The 17,956-nt window shown below is 73.1% G+C and overlaps 3 protein-coding genes across 3 annotated transcripts in view; all 3 read left to right on the top strand.

Moving 5' to 3' along the window:
* Window positions 1-375, top strand: part of AURANDRAFT_62364 (hypothetical protein) — a gene marked incomplete at both ends in the record, with an annotated part of 3,175 nt that extends 2,800 nt beyond the window's left edge. Inside the window, one exon of the mRNA XM_009036243.1 lies at window positions 127-375. Coding sequence (XP_009034491.1) covers window positions 127-375 — 249 coding nt within the window. The remainder of the gene's footprint in view (window positions 1-126) is intronic.
* Window positions 376-3,649: 3,274 nt separating this feature from the next.
* Window positions 3,650-4,849, top strand: AURANDRAFT_2766 (hypothetical protein; the record flags this gene model as incomplete). Its single annotated transcript, XM_009035881.1, has 2 exons — window positions 3,650-3,895; window positions 3,974-4,849. Coding segments are annotated over 2 exons (1,122 nt in total), but the record flags the coding sequence as incomplete, so codon positions are not given.
* A 7,067-nt stretch (window positions 4,850-11,916) lies between these two features.
* Window positions 11,917-12,792, top strand: AURANDRAFT_3874 (hypothetical protein; the record flags this gene model as incomplete). Its single annotated transcript, XM_009035888.1, has 1 exon — window positions 11,917-12,792. A coding segment is annotated over one exon (876 nt), but the record flags the coding sequence as incomplete, so codon positions are not given.
* Window positions 12,793-17,956: the final 5,164 nt, after the last annotated feature.

Below are 17,956 nucleotides of genomic sequence, written 5' to 3'. Positions count from 1 at the left end.
CTCGGCGCGACGACCAAGTTCCTCACGAAGCACTCGAACCGGCCCTGCTGCTTCGAGGTCCAGACCGCGCGACGCCCGCGTTCGCCCGCGACCGCCCCCCTCCCGACACCCCCGCACCGCGCGCAGGCCGCGGGGAGCGACGACCGCAACTACTACGACACGGCGACGGCGACGTGGTCCCGCGCGCCGCCGGCCGGCGCGCCGCGCTGGTACTGCATGACCAACGACGACGCCGTCGCCTACTACTGGCACTCCCTCACCGGCGACACGGCCTGGGACCACCCGGGCGAGGACGTCTGGCGCGAGTGCGCCGCGCCGGACCTCCCGGGCCGCAAGGTCTACTCCTGGGCCGGCCCTGCCGCGGCGTCGGGCTGACGCGCGCCTCGTAACGAGCGTCCGCCGGCGAGCGAGAGAGCGTCCGGCCGCGGGTAGTCACACTTGTAGTCACTGCGCTAGGAGCGTCAACTGAGTTCAACATCTGCGATCGAAATCATGATGCTCAGTTTTCCATATATATATGCGTGAGTTGTGCGTGCCGGTTCCCCCGCCGTACGGAAATTAAATGGCTGTCGTCGCGCGAGCGGTGCAGAGGGAAGCATTGACACGGGAATGAGTGGCTCAGCTCGCGCGAGCGCGCCCGAAGGGCGCGCTCTCGCCGCGCCGCAGGCAAGCCCCCCCTTGGGGGCAGGGGTAAATGCCGTCGCGTCTTGTTACCACAAGACAAGAGGCCTCGCCACGCCTGCTGTAAAAACGAGATGGCGGCGGACGGCGACGACGAGCAGGCGTCGCTCGTGCGCCTCGCGCAGGAGCTCACGGGCATCGTGCCGCGGCTGCAGAAGCTCGCCGCCCGCGGCGCCCTGCCGGCGGCGGCGCGCGGGACGGCCTGGCGCCTCTTCCTGCGCGTCGTGCCGCCGCAGCAGCCGGACCGGTGGGCCGCCGCCGTCGCGGGCAAGCGCGCGGCCTACGACACGCTCCGCGCCGCGGCGCACGCCGCGCTGCACGAGGCCATGGCGCAGGCCCTCGACGACCACAACGGCGGCGCGGACCGCGGCGACGACGGCGACGACGCGGGCGCGGCGCTCGAGGAGGCCGCGGACCAGATCCGGCGCGACTGCGAGCGGTGCTACCTCGAGGGCGCCGGGGACCACTTCCTCGAGCCCGCGCGCCAGCAGCTCATGTTCGGCGTCTTGCTGACGTGGGCGCGCGCGCACCCCGAGCCCGGCTACCGCCAGGGCATGCACGAGGTGCTCGCGCCGCTCGTGCTCGCCCTCGAGGAGAGCGGCGACGCGGCGGCGCTCGTCGTGCTGCCGCCGGAGAACGCGCTCCACGCGCTTTTGGACGACGCGAAATATCTCGAAGCGGACGCCTACGCGCTCTTCGACGCCTTGATGGCCGACGTCGCGCCGCTCTACGCGACGGGCGGGTCGTCGGCGGCGCCCGTGCTCGCCCTCTGCGAGCGCGTCCAGGGCGCGGCCCTCCAAAACGCGGACCCGGAGCTCGCGGCGCACCTCAACGCGAGGGGCGGGAAGACGGAGGTGCTGCCGCAGGTCTACATGCTGCCCTGGCTCCGCCTGCTGTTCGGCCGCCAGTTCCCCGTGGGCTCCGTCCTCGTGCTCTGGGACGCCTTCTTCTCGACGGCGCGCGACGACCGCGCGGGCGCCGCGGCGTCGCACCCGACGCTCGCGCAGTGGCTCGAGGCCGTGGCGACGCTGCTCCTCGTGCTCGACCGCGAGGCGCTTTTAGCAAGCGACGCGGCGGGCTGCCTCCAGCGCCTCCTGCGCTACGAGGCCCGGGAGCCGACGTTCGTCGCGCTCGTCGCGCGGCGTCTCGTCGACAGCGACGGCGCGCTGGACCCGCTCATCGCGTCGCTGCGCCAGCACGCGGCGCTCGCCACGGTCTTCCCGGACTGGTTCGTCTCCGTGCTCAGCAGCCTCGGCGTCGTCCGCGCGAAGCCCGAGGCCGCGGCCGGCGACGAGCCGAGCTACGCGGCCTCCGCGCTCCGCCTCGGCCAGACGGCCCTCTGCATGGCCTACGACCCCAACGACGACGCCGTCCTCGAGGGACACCCGCGCGCGCCGCCGCCGCCGCCGCCGGCGAAGACCGCGGCGTAACACGAAGAAGTGCAACGTCGGTCCACGAAACTGCAAGGTTCGAACGGATTTCGTCTCTTCTTTGGGGGCTGCCTCGCATAGTGTACTGCCGCCGGTCGGATCCGCGTCGTCGCGGCGCTCCGATGGAGGGCGCGACGAGCATCGCGTGGTACGCCGCCGCCGACTGGAGCGGGAACGGCGCCGGCTACGGAACTCGGCCGGTGGCCGCGCCGACGGCCGCCGTCGAGGCCCTCGTCTGCTCCGACGCGGTGCCGCCGTTCACGACCGTGTGCCTCGAGGAGGGCACCGCGGCGGCCCACGTCGACGACTGCATCGACGACGTCGCCTTCGCCGCGGCCGCGGCGTCCGCGCGCGAGACGCGCCGCCTCCGGCGGCGCTGGCGCGCGGGCGCGGTCGCGTCCGCGGCGCTCTGCGCCGCGGCGCTCGCCTTCGCGCCGGCGCCCGCGGCGCCCGCGGCGGCGGGCGCCTGGCCCGCGTCCTACGACGCGCTCCCGCGTCCCATCGCGCCGGAGCTCCGGCCCGGCTAGCTTTCGTTCCGCGGGAGAGGTTATACGTATGCGCACTAGGAGGGGAAAACGGGGGGGGGTTCCTACACAACATCGCCGCCGTCGTCGAGGAGCGGCGCGGCGAGGGTCTCCGCGGCGACGACGGCGTCGGGCCGCGGCTTCGCCTGCGACTCCACGCCTCGCGCGTCGCCGCGGAGGCGCCGGAGGAGCGACGCCGCGGGCCGCCGGCAGAGGCCCCGGCAGAGCTCGGCGAGGAGCGACGGCCGCGGCGGCGGCGCGCCCTCGGGCGTTTGGGCGCCGTAGGCCGACGCCGCGCGGTCGCGCGCGCGCGCGTGGCCCAGCTCCGCGGCGCGGGTCCAGCACTCGAGGGCCGCGTCGTCGTCGCGCGGGCCGCCCTCGCCCTTGCGGTGCATGGCCCCGAGGCGGTAGAGCGCGTCGGCGTCGCCGCCCGCGCCCGCGCGCGCGTACCAGTCGCGCGCCCTCGCCGCGTCGCGCGCGTCGACGCCCCCGCGGCCCGTCGCGTGGAGGTAGGCGAGCTGGGCCTGGGCCGCGACGACGTCGCCCTCGGCGGCCTGCGTCAGGTATCTCAGGGCCAGGGGCCGGTCCCGCGCGCAGCCGACGCCCCGGGCGTACATGAGCGACGCGTTGAAGGCCGCGTGCACGTCGCCCTTGGACGCGCCGTCGACGTAGGTCTGGAGGACGTCGGCCATCGCTGTTTCAGGGGTGTGGTTCGGGGGTCGGCGGCGCGGCGGCGGCGCGCCCTCCCGCGGGGTTCCGGCGCGCACGATGTGCGCTTCTCGAGAAAGGTTGATTGCTGAGCCGGCGGCACCTTTCACGGCATGGTTCAACATGCCGTGCCGAAGACCCAGGCCCGGGATCTAGGCCCGCCCGGGTGTCGATCTGGGCTGCCGTCTAAGAAGCCAATCTCCGTCGCGTCTGCCGTCTAAGAAGCCAATCTCCGTCGCGTCGATGGCGCGCGCGCGCACGGCCCTCGCAGTGATGCTCCGCGCGGCCGCGGCGTACGACAACGGCGGCTACGCCGCGAGGCCGCCCCTGGGCTGGCAGAGCTGGTGCGCCGTGGGCAGCTGCGGGACGGATCACTGCTTCGACAGTCAGATTCGGGAGACCGCCGACGCCATGGTCGCCAACGGCATGCTCGCCAAGGGCTACGAGTGGATCGTGCTCGACGACTGCTGGCATCCGACGCGCGACCAATCCGGCGACCTCGTGCCGTCCCCGACGTTCTTCCCGGACGGCATGCAGCCGGTGATCGACTACGTTAACGCCAGCGTCGAGCGACAGCAACGTTTTTTCGCCTAAAGATGTGAAGAAATCCGACCCCGTCATGCTTGGTAGGTCCACGCCAAGGGCTTCAAGTTCGGCCTCTACACGTCCGTCGGCACGGAGACGTGCCACGGCGGCTGGTCGCCCGGCAGCTACGGCCACTACGAGCGCGACGCGCGGCTCTTCGCGGCGTGGGCCGTCGACTGGGTGAAGATGGACTGGTGCGGCGACGAGCGGTCCGCGGAGGGCCACGCGAACTTCTCCAGAGCGCTGAACGCGACGGGCCGCGAGATGATCCTGGAGTTGTGCCGGGGCCCCTACGCGGGCGAGGACGGCTGGGGCTACGCGCCGCAGATCGCCCAGGTCTGGCGCGCGGCCAAGGACCACCACGACGACTTCTCCAACACGCTGTCGCAGATCAACGCGCTCGCGGCGCACCCGGACTGGTCCGGGCCCTTCGGCTGGGCCTACGGCGACATGATGATGACGGGCGGCGAAGGCTGCGACCCCTACGACCCGGCCGTGCCGACGCACTGCCCGAAGCAGACGGACGCGGAGTACCGCACCGAGGCCGCGTCGTACGCCGTGCTATCGTCGCCCATGATGGTCGGCACGGACGTGCGCAACATGACGAAGATCATGGAGGAGTTGTTGCTCAACGACGAGCTGCTCGCCATCCAGCGCGACGTCGCGCACAAGGCGGCGAAAATCCGCTGGTCGCGCGGCGGCGGCGAGGCGCTCGTCCGCGCGCTCAAAGACGGCGGCGTCGCCGTCGCCCAGTCGAACCTCGGCGAGGAAGCGAACGTCACCGTCGTCCTCGACGACCTCTGCGCCCACCCCCCCTGCGCGTTCGCCGTCCGCGACGTCCTCGCGCGGCGGGACCTCGGGACCCACACCTCGGAGCTCGTTCTCCTGGTCGGGGCGCACGACACGGCGCTCCTGAAGCTAAATTAAGCGCCCGCCCCGTGCCTAGTGAAGGACGGGCGCCCCGAGATGTTCTTGCGCATCATGCCGAGGAGCTGGAGGCCGTGGCTCCGCACGGAGCCCGCGGGCCCGGCGGCGAGGCTCGACGACCGCCGGAGCCGCGCGGCCGCGTCGTCGTCGGAGTCGTCGGACCGCTCCGCGTGCTCGTCGATCATGCGGTCGTGCTTGCCCGGCTTGTAGCCGAGGTGCTTCATGAGGGGCCGGTGCTGGCGGTGCGCCTTGGCGAGCTCGAGCATGAGCTTGGGCGTGCGGTACGCCTCCGCGGGCAGCGCGCCCACGCGCGGGTCGTTGGACGCGCCGACGACGCGGAGCACGTCGACGCGGAGCGCCTCGCCGTTTTGCGCGGACGTCACGACGCACGAGTCGAGGAGCGCGCACGCCGCGTCGCCCGACGCCGGGAAGGGCAGCGCGCGGCGCATCGTCGGGTTCAGGTCGTGCGTCATGAGGATGACGATCGTGCCGGCGAGCGCCGCCGCGACGCCCGGCCATAGGACGTCCCGCACGAGCGCGCCCTCGTCCACAAAGGCCGAGTAGTGGGGCTTCGTCGCGTCGAAGAGCGCCACGTCCGCGTCCTGCCAGTCCCGCTTGAAGAGCCGCGCCGAGTCGTGGGCCTCGAGGCGCGGCGGCTTTTCGTCGTCGCCGCCGCCGCGCGTCGCCCGCCGCCGCCGCGCGAGGCGCTGGTCCCGCTCCCGGAAGAGCGCGGCCGCCCGGCCGCGGCCCTCGGCCAAAGGCTCGAGCGTCGCGCAGCAGGCCCAGGGCAGGAACAAGCTCGCCGCGAGCGCCGCGCGGCCGTCGCTGCCCGTGAGGTCGCAGAAGCGGCGGCCGCCGGGCCGCGCCTCTTTCGAGAAGTCCGCGTAGACCTGGAGCGCGAGGTCCAGGAGGAAGAAGCGCGTCTCGTCGAGGTGGGAATCGTCGCGCACGAGGTCCCGGGGCGGGCCGACGGCCCGCTCGGCCGCCTCGGCCGCGGCGACGCTTTCGCAGAGCTTGTTCACCGTCCGATAGATGGAGATGGCCCGCGAGCAGGCGCCGCCGTCGATGTCGCCGTAGGCCGCCGTCATGGCCGTCACGCCCTCGGACGTGCCCCGCTGCATCGTGCCGCCGCGGACGCCCGAGTCGGGCTGCCCGAGGTCAGATTGCTTCACTCGGGCTGCCCATCGTGGCGCTGCCCACAAAAGGTTTGTTGATGAAGCCCACAGTGCTTTTCTCCGGACGAAGCAGCCCGGGCGCCGCGGGAGGCCACTCGACCATGGCCCTGGCGCGGCAAGAGACGACGGCCCTCGCGGGCGGCGGGCGGCGCATCCTCGTGATCTGCCCCATGGCGAACGGCATCGACAACGAGCTCGAGTTCCACGTGCCGGCGAAGCACCTGGCGAAGAAGACGCCCTGGCTCGCCCTGTCGGCCATCCGCGCCCTGAAGAAGAAGGCCGGCGCCAACGGGCCGACGGTGCGCGAGACGGGCGCGAGCATCTGGCTCCAGCGGCCCAGCGGCGAGCGCATCGAGCCCACGGCCTGCGTCGGCGACATCACCGACGGCGCGACGGTGCGCGTCCGCTGGCGGAACCCCGACGGCCTCGAGAACGACGGGTCGTCGAGTGCGCTGTCCAAGTGGGACTTCACGTTCCGCGACGCCGAGGCGCCGAAGCGCCTCGACGGCCAGCTGTCCAACTGCTACTACCCCGAGCCCACGAAGCTCTACCCGGACCGGAAGCCTTTGGTCCACAGCCCCTACTCCAAGTCGCTCTACTACTACCTCGAGCGCGAGGCCAACGAGCAGGAGTACCACGGCGAGCTCTCGGAGATCGCCGCCTTCCTCTACGCCAAGGCGAAGCACCAGGGCTACATGATGCGCGTCTGCGAGGTCGACGCGCAGAAGCGCGAGAAGGCGCTCTTCGACGCGCGCGCGGACCACAAGAAGACGAAGAAGCGCCTCGACAAGCAGAACGCGGAGCTCGAGGCCTACCGCGCCAAGCTCGCGGACCAGAAGGCCGAGATCGAGCTCTACAAGAAGTCGCTGCTGGGCGCGCGCGCGGAGGCGTCCGCGAAGAACGCGCGGGCCCTCGGCCGGGCCGCGGCGGCGACGGCGGGGCCCCTCGACCTGGCCGCGGCGGCGACGGCGGCCGAGTAAGCGAGGGACGATGGTGGCGCGCGCCTTCGTTCCGTCGGCGCCGCGCGGGAGAAGGCTGGGAGACCCCCGGCGGGCGCCGCGCAGGCCTCCGCGCTGGACAACACACTTTTCGGGGCAGCCCGACACGATGGAATAGGGCAGCCCGACACGATAGGATAGGTCATCTTCCCTAGCCTGACGCGACGCCATGGCCGCCGCGCCGTCGCCGCCGCCGCCGGGCGGCGGTGGCCTGCCCGTGGCGCGGAGCCTGGCCTTCGACATGGACCCGAGGCTGGACAAGGGCCCCATCCTCGACATCGACGAGTACCCGAGCGACGGCGAGCGCGACGCGCCCGGGACGCTGGCGTCGACGCTGCTGTCGCCCTTCACGAGCCCGGCGCGACGCAAGCTCGAGGACGAGGGCGTCGACCGCTCCTGCGTCGACGAGGCGGCGCTCGACGCGCCGCCGGCGGCCGGCGGCGCGCGCGGCGCGGAGTCCGCGGACGCGACGGTCGAGGCGGCCATGCGCCGCGCGGCGGCCGCGCGCGCGTCCTACGAGGCCGTGCGGCCGTCGACGCCGCCGAGCATCGCGACGGCGGCCCTCTACGCGGCGCAGGTCGAACCTCTCGACAGCGCGCCGTCGTCTCCTGTCCCCCGCGCCGCCGCCGCCGCCGCGCCGCCGCCGCCGCCCCTCCCGCCCCTCCCGCGCGCACCGCCGGCGCCGGCGGACGGGCACGCGCGCGCCGCGCTCGCGGCGCTCCTCGCGGCCTTCGACGCGCGGACCGCCGAGGCCGCGCGGCTCCGGTCGCGGCTCGACGCGACGGGCTTCGGCGCCGCGGCGCGCGGGAGCCCCCGGCGGTCCGCGGGCCCCTCGCCGACGTCGCCCCTGTCGCCCCTGTCGCCGACGACGGCGCTGCGGCGCGCCATCGAGCCCCGCGGCACCGCGCGGAAGGACGACGACGGCCGGAGCTGGGTGCTCCGGCCCCTCCGGGCCATCGGCGCCTGCGGCTACGTGTGCGACGCCGACGACGACGCCGACTTCGACTTCGGCGACGGCGCCGCGCCGGACTGGGGGCGCGCGGGCGCGACGCGCCGTCCTTAGTCTAGCCGTGCCCCCGGCCGCGGTGCTTGCCCTTCCTCTTGTCGCGCGCGTCCTTGGCCTTCTGCTTCGCGGCGAGCTCCGGCGGCAGCGTCGTGAACTGCGCGAGCTTCTTGTTGACGAGGCCGCTCTTCGTCGAGTTCCGCGCGAAGTACATGGTGAAGTAGTCGTAGTTGAGCTTGCGGAGCAGGTCCTTGTTGCTCGCGTCGACGGCGAGGAGCTGGAGGAGCCGCTTCCGCTTCTGGTCGTGGAGCCGGCCGCTCGTCGCCGGGCCGTAGGTCTCCCGAATCGCGCGCTCGCCCGTCGTCGCGTTGACGGGCGCGAGCGGGCGGTCGCCGTAGCAGTCGACGTGCGTGACGACCTGCACCTCGTCGCGGAAGACGAGCGTGTCGCCGTCGCGCTTGTAGAGCAGCTGCATGGCCCTATAAGCCTTTTGCGCGTGGTTCATGTTCGCGTACTGGAGCCGGTCGCGCGGCGGCGCGTCGGCCGGCGGCGCGGCGTCGCCGCCGTGGGCGTTGCGCCACTGGGCCGCCGCGCGCGCGTAGGCCGCGCGCTTCGACTCGAGGGACCGCGCGCCGTCGGCCGTGAACCGGAAGTGCGCGAACGCGAGCGTCGGCTCGTGCATCTTCGGCGGCGTGCTCCGCCGGACCCACGCGCGGTGAGAGTCTTTGTAGTAGCAGCCCGTGAGGTGCGAGCTCTCGAAGCGCTGGCGCAGCAGGCCGTGGTCCGACTTGCCGAGGCTCGACGCGCACGTCGCGCGCGTGAGCGCGTGCTTGAAGGGCCGGAGGTGCAGCAGGCAGCCCGTGACGCGGTACGACGCGGGAAATTGGCGAAAGAGGCTCCGCACGCCGATGTCCGCCTCCGTCCAGCGCTGGCCCCAGCCCGGCGGCGGCGGCGGCGTCGGCTCCTCGAGGCGCCAAGATCGAGCGACGCGGTCGAACATCTCGCCGCCGACGAAGTCGACGCGCCTGTCCGGCGCCCAGGGCGCGGCCTTCTCCGGCGAGTCCGTGCCCGCGGCGAGGGCCCTGAGCCAGTCGTTCTCCGGCAGCGACCAGTCGCTGATGATCGCGGCGGCGACGGGCCCGTCGACGGACTGGCGCGCCATGTGGTCGACGACGGGCAGCACGCGGCCGCCCCAGGCGCAGGGGAAGGCGAAGAACTCGTCGACGTCGGGGTAGACGAGCCAGGCGTCGTCGGCGAGCGTCTCCAAGTAGTCGTTGACGGCCTGGACCTTCAAGGACGACGTGTACGCGTCCGTCGACCGGACGGCCTTGCGCGGCACGCCGTAGTCCTTGAAGACGCGCGCCGTCGCGGCGGACGCGTTCGCCTTTCGCGTCGCGTGCACGACGAAGCGGCTCTTCGATTTAAAGTCGAGGCCCGCCGCGGCGTACCAGCGCAGAAAGTGCGCGAGGAGGCTCGGCGAGTCGTCGCGCAGGTAGCAGAAGAGGTGGAAGGCGACGCCCTGGTCGCTGGGCAGCGCGCAGGCCCGCGGCTTCCGGTTCCGCGTCTCGAAGCGGCCCCACTCGATGTCCGTGAGCAGGTGCTCCGGCTTGCCGTAGTGAACGTAGGGCGCGTAGTAGTCGCGCTCGGCCTGGGCCTTCATGGCCAGAAAGGCCGGGTCATTCATCTTGTCGCCGTGCGCCTTGTCGGCGCGACCGCAGCGCGCGACCGACGCGACGAGCGCGAGCGCGCGCATGGCGGACGCGCGCATGGCGGATGCGCGCCGGCGGCCACTCAGTAGAGCGAGGTGCACACCATCAGCCCACAAGATGTGTCGCTTGCAGGTCTTTCGCAGATTGCGCCCATATTTTTTTACCAGGGGTCGAACGTGCCTCGCCAAGGAATCTTGATCAATTCACGATGGAGCTGCCCAAAGCGTGGCGGCGCCGCGCCGCCGCGCTCGCGTGCGTCGCGTGCGCCGTCGCCGCGGCGGCGGCGCTCGCCCGCGGCCGCGCGCGCGCCGCGCCGACCGTGCAGCGCCGCGCGCAGACGCGCGCCTTGCTCTCGAAGCACCACCGCCACCACGCCGAGGCGCCGCTCGCGCCGGCGCCGGCGCCGGCGCCCGGCGCCGGCGGCGCCGGCGGCGCCGGCGGCGCCGGCGAGCGGGCCGCGGAACCTGCGGCTCCTCTACTGCATCACGGCCTACGACCGCAAGCAGCACGTGCACCTGCTCCAGATGATGGGCAGCGTCGTCAGCATGTGCGAGGGCGGCCTTCGCGTCGAACTCGTGCTCTACACGGCGGACAGCAACCCCTACACGGCGGCGCAGGAGCTCGAGATGCGGGCCCTGCTCGGCGGCTGCAGCGGCCACTTCGGCGGGAGCGTCGACTTCGTGTTGAAGGAGGAGCCCGCGGCCGCGCCGAAATCGAGGCTATTCCGACGAAACCTCTCGAGCTCGGTCGCATCGACGTCGATTCGGCCGATTTTCGGACGAATCGATCGCTCTCGTCGAGGTCTCGAAGCACGACTGAAAGCCTCGCGTCGACTACGCTCGCATTGAAGTCGGGTCGAAGATGCGAGGTCGGCCCAGGCCCGCGGACCTCAAGTTCGACATGACGATGCAGCACCGCCACGAGATGCGCAAGAAGCTCCAGGACTTCGACCTCTTCCTCTACGCCGAGGACGACGTCCACGTCGAATTGAGGCACGTGCTCGCCTTCTACGCCGAGAGCTTACGGCTCGCGGCCGCGCCGGACGGCAGCAAGTACGTCCTCGGCTGGCAGCGCTTCGAGAAGAACGGCATCGGCGCGCGCCGGCGCCGCGATAAACCCGCCGGCGCCGCGCCACGCGCCGCGCCGGCGGGGGCGGCCGCGACCGCGCGCGTCGCGCCGGGTCGCGCGCGTCGACAACGCGAAACGGTCCGCAGGCCTCGGCGCGGAGCAGGTCATGTGGGAGAACGGCGTCGACAGCTACCACGCCGTCGAGGTCGGCGGGCGGCTCTACGCGACCATGGTCAACCCCCACGCGGGCGCCTGGATGGTGCGCGCCGCCGTCGTTTTTCTCGGTCCCGGGGAACGGCCCCGCGCAGGCGACGCGCGAGGAGCTCCGGCAGCACCACAAGCAGTGCCACATCCTCAACGTGCCCAAGACCGCGGGGTCCTTCACGCGCGTCCGCGCCGGCGGCTGGAACCTCTACCTGAACTGCGGCCGGCGGAAGGTGCTGCCCGTGGCCAACTTCGCGAACTTCCTCGTGCACCACCTCCCCGACAAGAACTGGTGGCAGCGGTCCGAGTGCGCGATCACCGTCGGGACGCTGCTGTCCCACATGGAGGCGTGGCGGGCCGCCTACGACGCCGGCGACCGGTCCATGGTCTGCGGCGACTGGTGGGGCGACGCCTTCTGCCGCGACGAGATGCAGGTCGTCAAGTCGTCGGAGCGGAAGAAGAAGTACGGCGTCAAGGGGTCGTGCACGGTCTGGCGGAACCGCACGTCGCTCAAGGAGACCATCAACCTGCCCAACGAGAAGATGAAGCGCCTCGGGGACGTCGTCAAGGCCAAGGAGGCCGCGGGCAAGCTCGAGGCGAAGCGGCTCCAGCAGAGGTTCGGCACGCCGACGTCGTCGGGCGGCCAGATCGACGCGGCCCTCGTGCGCCGCGCGGACACGGCGGACACGGCCGTCGGGACCTACTCCTCGAAGCCGGGCACCGCGTGGACGCCCGACGACGGCGCGGGGTAAGAAGTGCAACTTGACGTCAACTCTCGGCGCTCCTCGTCGAGTCCTCGAGCTTTTGGAGCTGTACCAACCGCACCCGCGCCCCACCCGCGCCCGAACGCCGCCTCCCCATGGACCTGAAGCGGCTGCTGGGCGCGCTGGACGTGCTCGGGTGCGTCGCGCTCTACATGGTCGTCGGCCCGGCGCTCATTCTCGTGAACAAGCAGCTCATGACGTCCTACGGCTTCCCCTATCCCATGCTCATCAGCGGCATCGGCCAGGTGTCGAGCGCCATCGGGTCCTTTTTCGTGGTCAAGGTCTTCAAGTGGCAGCCGCTCAGCGACCAGGCCAGGTCCATCTCCTGGGACTTCTACCGGAAGAACATGGTCGTCGTCGGCGCCGCGTTCGCCGCGTCGCTCTGCTTCGGCAACGCGGGCTACATCTATCTCACCGTGTCCTTCGTCCAAATTTTGAAGGCTTTCACGCCCTGCGTCGTCGTGCTCTTCTTATATCTCAGCGGCGTCGAGGCGCCGTCGCGGAACGTCGCGCTTTCCGTCGCGGCCATGTCCGCGGGCACGGTGATCTCGTCGTTCGGCGAGGCCCACTTCAACCTCACGGGGTTCCTCATCATGTGCGCGGCGGAGACGTCGGAGGCGACGCGGCTCGTGTTGACGCAGCGGCTCCTCTGCAACTTGAAGTTCGGCGCGTTCGAGGGCTTGTACCTCATGGCGCCGATCTGCGCGGCGTGGATGTGGGGGCTGGCCCTCTTCCTCGAGGTCCCGAAGCTGCGCGCCTCGGGCGATTTTGCGAAAATCACGGAGAACGGCGACGTGTTTTTGATCGCGGCGCTGCTGGGCTTCGCCGTGAACGTCGCGTCGTTTCTCGTCATCAAGCGGACGTCGTCCGTCATGGTCAAGCTGCTGGGCACGGCGCGCAACGCGGGCCTCGTGCTGTTGTCGGCGCTGGCGTTGGGCGAGGAGGTCACGGCGCAGCAGGCGCTGGGCTACGGCATCTGCCTCGCGTTCTTCGCGGCGTACAACTACTTCAAGCTGACGGAGAAGAAAGACGCGGCGAAGCCGCCGGGCTCGCCGCTGCCGGGCGGCAAGCGCGGCGCCGCGGCGCCGGCGGCGGCGGAGCTGACGCTCCGCGGCGGCCGGTCGTCCCTGGACCTCGAGGCGGACGCGGACGCGACGGAGGGGCTCCTCGACGACGGCGCGGGCCCGAGCCCACGGTGAGGTCGGTCGCGCCTCGACGCCGCGCCGGGCTCGCATGCGATCTGATAAGGCCCGGCGCCTCGTTTTTGTCGACCACTTCGTCGGCCAGCGGTGCCGACAGTGTCCGTGGACGCACTCGTACGAGCGGACGCATGTAACTTGAGGTAGATGGTGAAGCGCCGTTGAAGAGCGAACGATGGGCGCAGCAACGAAAGCATCTTCGGGGCGTGCGCGGCGACGGAGCGCGTCTACGCCGAGGACGCGGCGAACGATGCGAGGCCTCCTCCTCGCCCTCGTCGCCTCGGCGCGCGCCCTGGCGCCCAGACCCTTGAACAGCCGCGACGTGAACCGCTTGGTCGGCGAGGCCCGGGGCTGGGACGACGTCCTCGCCGCGTCGACGCTGCTGCCGCTGGCGGGGGAGGAGACGTGCTCCTGCGAGGCCGACCCGGTCCACGTGCGCAAGCGCCGGTCGGCGCTGAAGCGCGTCTTCGCCAAGCTCGCGCAGAGATGCGTCGGCGGCGGCGCCGCGGCGGCGCGGCGCGACGTCGTATGTGACGGCCGCTTCGCGCGGTGCCTCGCGCTCCTGGCCGAGGACGCCGCCGGGGCGTCCGACGACGCCGCGGCCTGGCGCGCGGACCGGCGCGAGTCGCTCCGCTACGTCGGCGCGCTCGCGCAGGAGCCGGGGCCCTGGGCGGCGCACGGCGATCTACTGGAAGCCGCGTTCGCGCGCGCGGCCGGCGACGGCGACGGCGGCGCCGCGGGCGCGACGGCGCTCCACTGGGCCGCGCGCCGCTGCGCGGCGCGGGGCGCGACGCTCCCGTCGCTCGAACGATTGGCGGCCGCGGAGGCGGCGCTCGGCCTGCCCTTCGCCGTGCGACCCGGGCTGCTCGCGGCGACGCTGCCGGACGTCGGCGCGCTGAAGGCGTCCCTGCCGCTCGCTGCCGAGCGCATCGCGACCAAGGGCGGCGCGCTCGTCCTGGAGCGGCGCCACACGGCCTGGGTCGCCGAGGCCGGCGTCGGCGCGCTCGCGTACAGCGGCAAGCTCATGGCGCCCAAGCCGCTGCCCGCGCCCGTCGCCGTCGCGCGCGACGCGCTCGCGGACGCGCTCTACGGCGACGCGCTCCGCCACGACTGCGCGCTGCTGAACCTCTACGCCAAGGGCGAGAAGGCGGCCTGCAAGTACCACAGCGACCCGGAGCACGGGACCTACTGGCACCGCGAGAACGTCGTCGTGTCCGCGGGCGAGCCGCGCCGCTTCTGCTTCCGGAAGATCGGCCGCGCGGGCGACGACGACCTCCACACGTTCCACCTCTTCCACGGCGACGTCGTCCACATGTTCGGGCCGTGCCAGGACGACTACCAGCACGCGGTCCTCGCCGCGGAGGACGACGACACGAACGACGGCGACCGCGTCTCCATCGTCTTCAAGAAGGCGATCCCCGCGCCGGGGAGCGGGCGCCTCGGCCACGGCGTCCCGCGCGCCGCGACCTCGGCGCGCAAGGCCGCGCCGAAGGCCGCCGCCCGGAAGAAGCCCCGGCGGCGACGAGCGCCCGCGCGGTAACGTTGCCAATGTGTTAGTATCGTGCGCGCGCCTACGCGCCGCGCCGCAGGAGGCGCCAGAGGTCGGCCGCGTCGACGGGCGCCGCCGTCGTCGCGAGGTCGAGGTCCGGCGCGTAGCGCGCGCGGAACGCGGCGGTGCCCGGCGCGAAGGCGACGCCGTGCGCCGCCGCGGCCGCCCGGAAGAGGACGCGCGCGCAGGCCGCGTCCCCCGCCGCGAGGGCCGCCTTGGCCGCGGCGACGCGGAGCGCGACGACCTGCTCGTCGTGCGGCGGTAGCGCGGCGTCCGCGACCTCGAGCGCGGCGATCCACGCGTCGAGCGCCGCGTCCGGGTCCCGGAGCGCGAGGGCCCGCAGCAAGTGTTGCTGGAGCCGGTCGTGGGCGAGGGCGCAGTCGCCGAGGGCCGCGAGGGCCTCGAGGCGCGCGCCGGCGGGCAGCGCCATGAGCTCGCGCTGCTCGTCGACGCCCAGTAGAGGCCGCGCGGCCGCGGCCGGTTGTTCCACGAAATCGAAGTGCGCGAGGGCCGTCCGGGCGGCGTCGCCGTCCGCCAGCAGCGCCGAGTCGCAGTAGGCCATCGTGAGCTCCTCGCCCGCGGCGACGAAGCGGTTCGTGCGGAAGCAGCAGACGTCGCCGACGTGCCAGCGAGCCACGTTCGGGTCGTCGCCGTGGTTGAAGAGGCTCCCCCTGGCGAAGAGCGCGACGCCCGCGAGGCGGTTCTCGGCGAGGAGCGGGTAGGAGAGGCGCTCGCCGCCCGTGTGGCAGTCCAAGGCGTTGTAGCGCGCGACGTGCGGCAGGCGCGCCGCCAAATCCGGAGGCGTCGCCGCGAGCGCCGTTCGCGCGAGGCGGTCGAGGCCCGGCAAGCCGCAGCGCCAGGGCCGCAGAGTTGCCGCCTTGGCGGGCGTCCGCGGGAAGAGGCGTTTGAGCTTTGAGCGCGCGGTGGTCTCGTCCGCCGCGACGAGCGAGCAGAGCCGGAGCACGAGGAGCGCGCCGTCCGCGCCCGCGGCGTCCGCGTCGCCGTCGTCGCCGTCGTCGCTCTCGCCGTCCGCGGCGGCGTCGATCTCGGCGTCGAGGACCATGGCGACCGCCTTCTCGCAGACGACGGTCGTGCCCGCGGCGAGCGGCCGCGCGGCGACGAGGCCGAGGCCCCGGCCGGCGACGCGCGCGCAGCGCGCGGCGCCGCGCCGCGGCCGCAGGTTCGGCGTGCGCCCCGGCAGCGGCAGCGACGGCGCGCGGACACCCGGCGACGCCGCGGCGGCCGCGGCGCGGCGCAGGAGCTGCGCCGCGGACACGGCGCCGCGCTCGCGCCGCGACCGCGCGGAGAAGCGCCGCGCGGCGCGGCCCATGTTGCGGAGTTTTTGACTCGAGTGCGCGTTTGCAAGTAGTCGACGACGGCGTACTTCGTCGACCGGTGGTAGTGCAGTTTCCGCCGCTTCTCGTCGAACGCGAACTCAGGCAGTTGCAACCGTAGGAGACGCTCAGAGCTCAGCACCGAGCGGCCATAGCTCGCTGAGATGCTCCACAATTTCTCCACAAACTTCAATGTCGACAGTTTTTCAGCGCGCCCTCTCTCGTGGACGGGAGGAGAGCCGCCGTGTTGGAGGAACAATGCGGAGCGGGAGGCGCAAGTCGAAGGACGAGCCCGGTAGCTTCGGGGCGAGGAAGCCCGTGGAGGGCAAGGGGCGGCGGTCGCGGAGCAGCGAGCCGGGGAAGAGCCGGTCCTTCAGTCTGCGGTCGCGGTCCGTCGGGCGCGCGGCCCCGCCGGGGCCCGCCGCGGCGCAGCACCCCGCGTCGCCCGGCGAGGTCTGCTACGCCGTGCGGGGCTCAAGCGCGACGCACGGCGACGACGTGCTCCCGTCCCTCGCGCCCGGCGACGCGCGGCCCGCCGACGAGCTCGACCGCCTCGGCGGCGGACTTAGCGCCGGGTGCCTCGACGCGGAGGAGGACTTCGGGGGCCTCTTCGCCCACGTCTCCGCCGCCGAGGAGAAGGCGAGCGGCAAGCACCTCGCGTCCTTCTTCGAGGGCACGCCCGTGAAGCGGCCGCCGCCGAAGCCCGCGGCGCCGCCGCCCCCCGCGCTCACGAGCCCGACGGTCGCGTCGTTCTTCGACGGCAAGCCGCCGGCGCCGGCGCCGGCCAAGCCCAAGGCGGAGAAGGTCCCCCTCCGGCGCGTCGAGGACAAGCGCCTCGTCTTCGCGTCCGCGACGCTCGGCTTCACGCTCGCGCTGTTCCAGGCTGTGTGGAAATCAAATCTTCAACTCGACTTCAATGTGAGCATACGCGACCGTTTCGACGCAAGTTCTTCGGTTGTGCTTCGAGAACTCGACGAGAGCAATCGATTCGTCCAAAAATCAGCCGAATCGACTTCGATGTGACCGAGCTAGAGAATTCTGAAGTTTGGTCAGGACCACCCAAACCAGCGGTTGATTTCCACGCAGGTTCCAGGACGGCTGGCTCCGCGTGCAGAAGGTGCGGCCCAAGTGCGACCACGGCGACGCGCTCGTGCCCGGCTTCGCCCTCATCGCCGTCGGCGACGAGCGGCTGCCCATGCCCTTTTTGAACGCGGGGTTCCCCGCGCTGCTCGAGCGCCTGCGGACGGCGCCGCGGCCGCTGCCGCTCACGTTCCGCCGCGTGCTCCTGGACGACGAGTTCGCGCCCGCGGGGGACCTGAGCTCGCCCACGGCGCCGGCGGCGGCCGACGCCGCCGCCGCGGCGGCGGCGCCGGAGGAGGCCGCGCCCGCGCGGGCCGCGCCGCCGCCGAAGGACGAGCCGTGCCCAAGGACGAGTCGTGGGAGTGCGACCTCTGCGGCAAGCGGAAGACGCTCCACCGCATGCCCGGCCCCGACGGCCCGGACACGCTCTGCAACGCCTGCGGCACGCGCTTCGCCCGGGGCCAGTCGTCGGCGCTCGCGCTCGACGCGACGGGCGACGGCGACGGCGCGTTCGCGGTCGGCGACGGCTGGGAGTGCGACCTCTGCGGCCGGGGCGGCGTCGACGAGGCGCAGCGGCGCGACGGCCCGGACGGCCCGGGCACGGTCTGCGAGCCCTGCGGGTCGCGCTTCGCCAAGGGCCGGCGGGTCCTCCTCGAGGACTCCGAGGAGACCAAGGAGGAGGCGCCGCGGCCGCGCGGCGGCTCCGCCGACTCGCTCGACAGCGGCGGCGGCGGCCCGCCGCCGGAGCCCGAGGCGCCGAGCCCGCAGCTGGACCTCGACGTCGCCTGGACCACCGCGGACGCTCCCGTCGCCGAGCCCGTCGAGGGCGAGACGTCGTTCCGCGACGGCGAGGACGTCGCCGGCGTCGACCCCTTCGCCGCGGCCTTCGCGGCGGCGGACCGCAACGAGGAGGAGGAGCCCGACGCCGCGGCCGCGGCGCCCGCGGAGCCCGCCGCCGCGGCGCCCGGCGCCGCGGAGGCCGGGGAGCCCGGCGCCGCGGAGCCCGAGGCCCCCGGCG

Source organism: Aureococcus anophagefferens, assembly GCF_000186865.1.
Source record: "Aureococcus anophagefferens unplaced genomic scaffold AURANscaffold_4, whole genome shotgun sequence".
NCBI lineage: Eukaryota > Pelagophyceae > Pelagomonadales > Pelagomonadaceae > Aureococcus > Aureococcus anophagefferens.
Note: the sequence above shows the minus strand (reverse complement) of the source record. Positions and strands in the feature narration are given on the sequence as shown.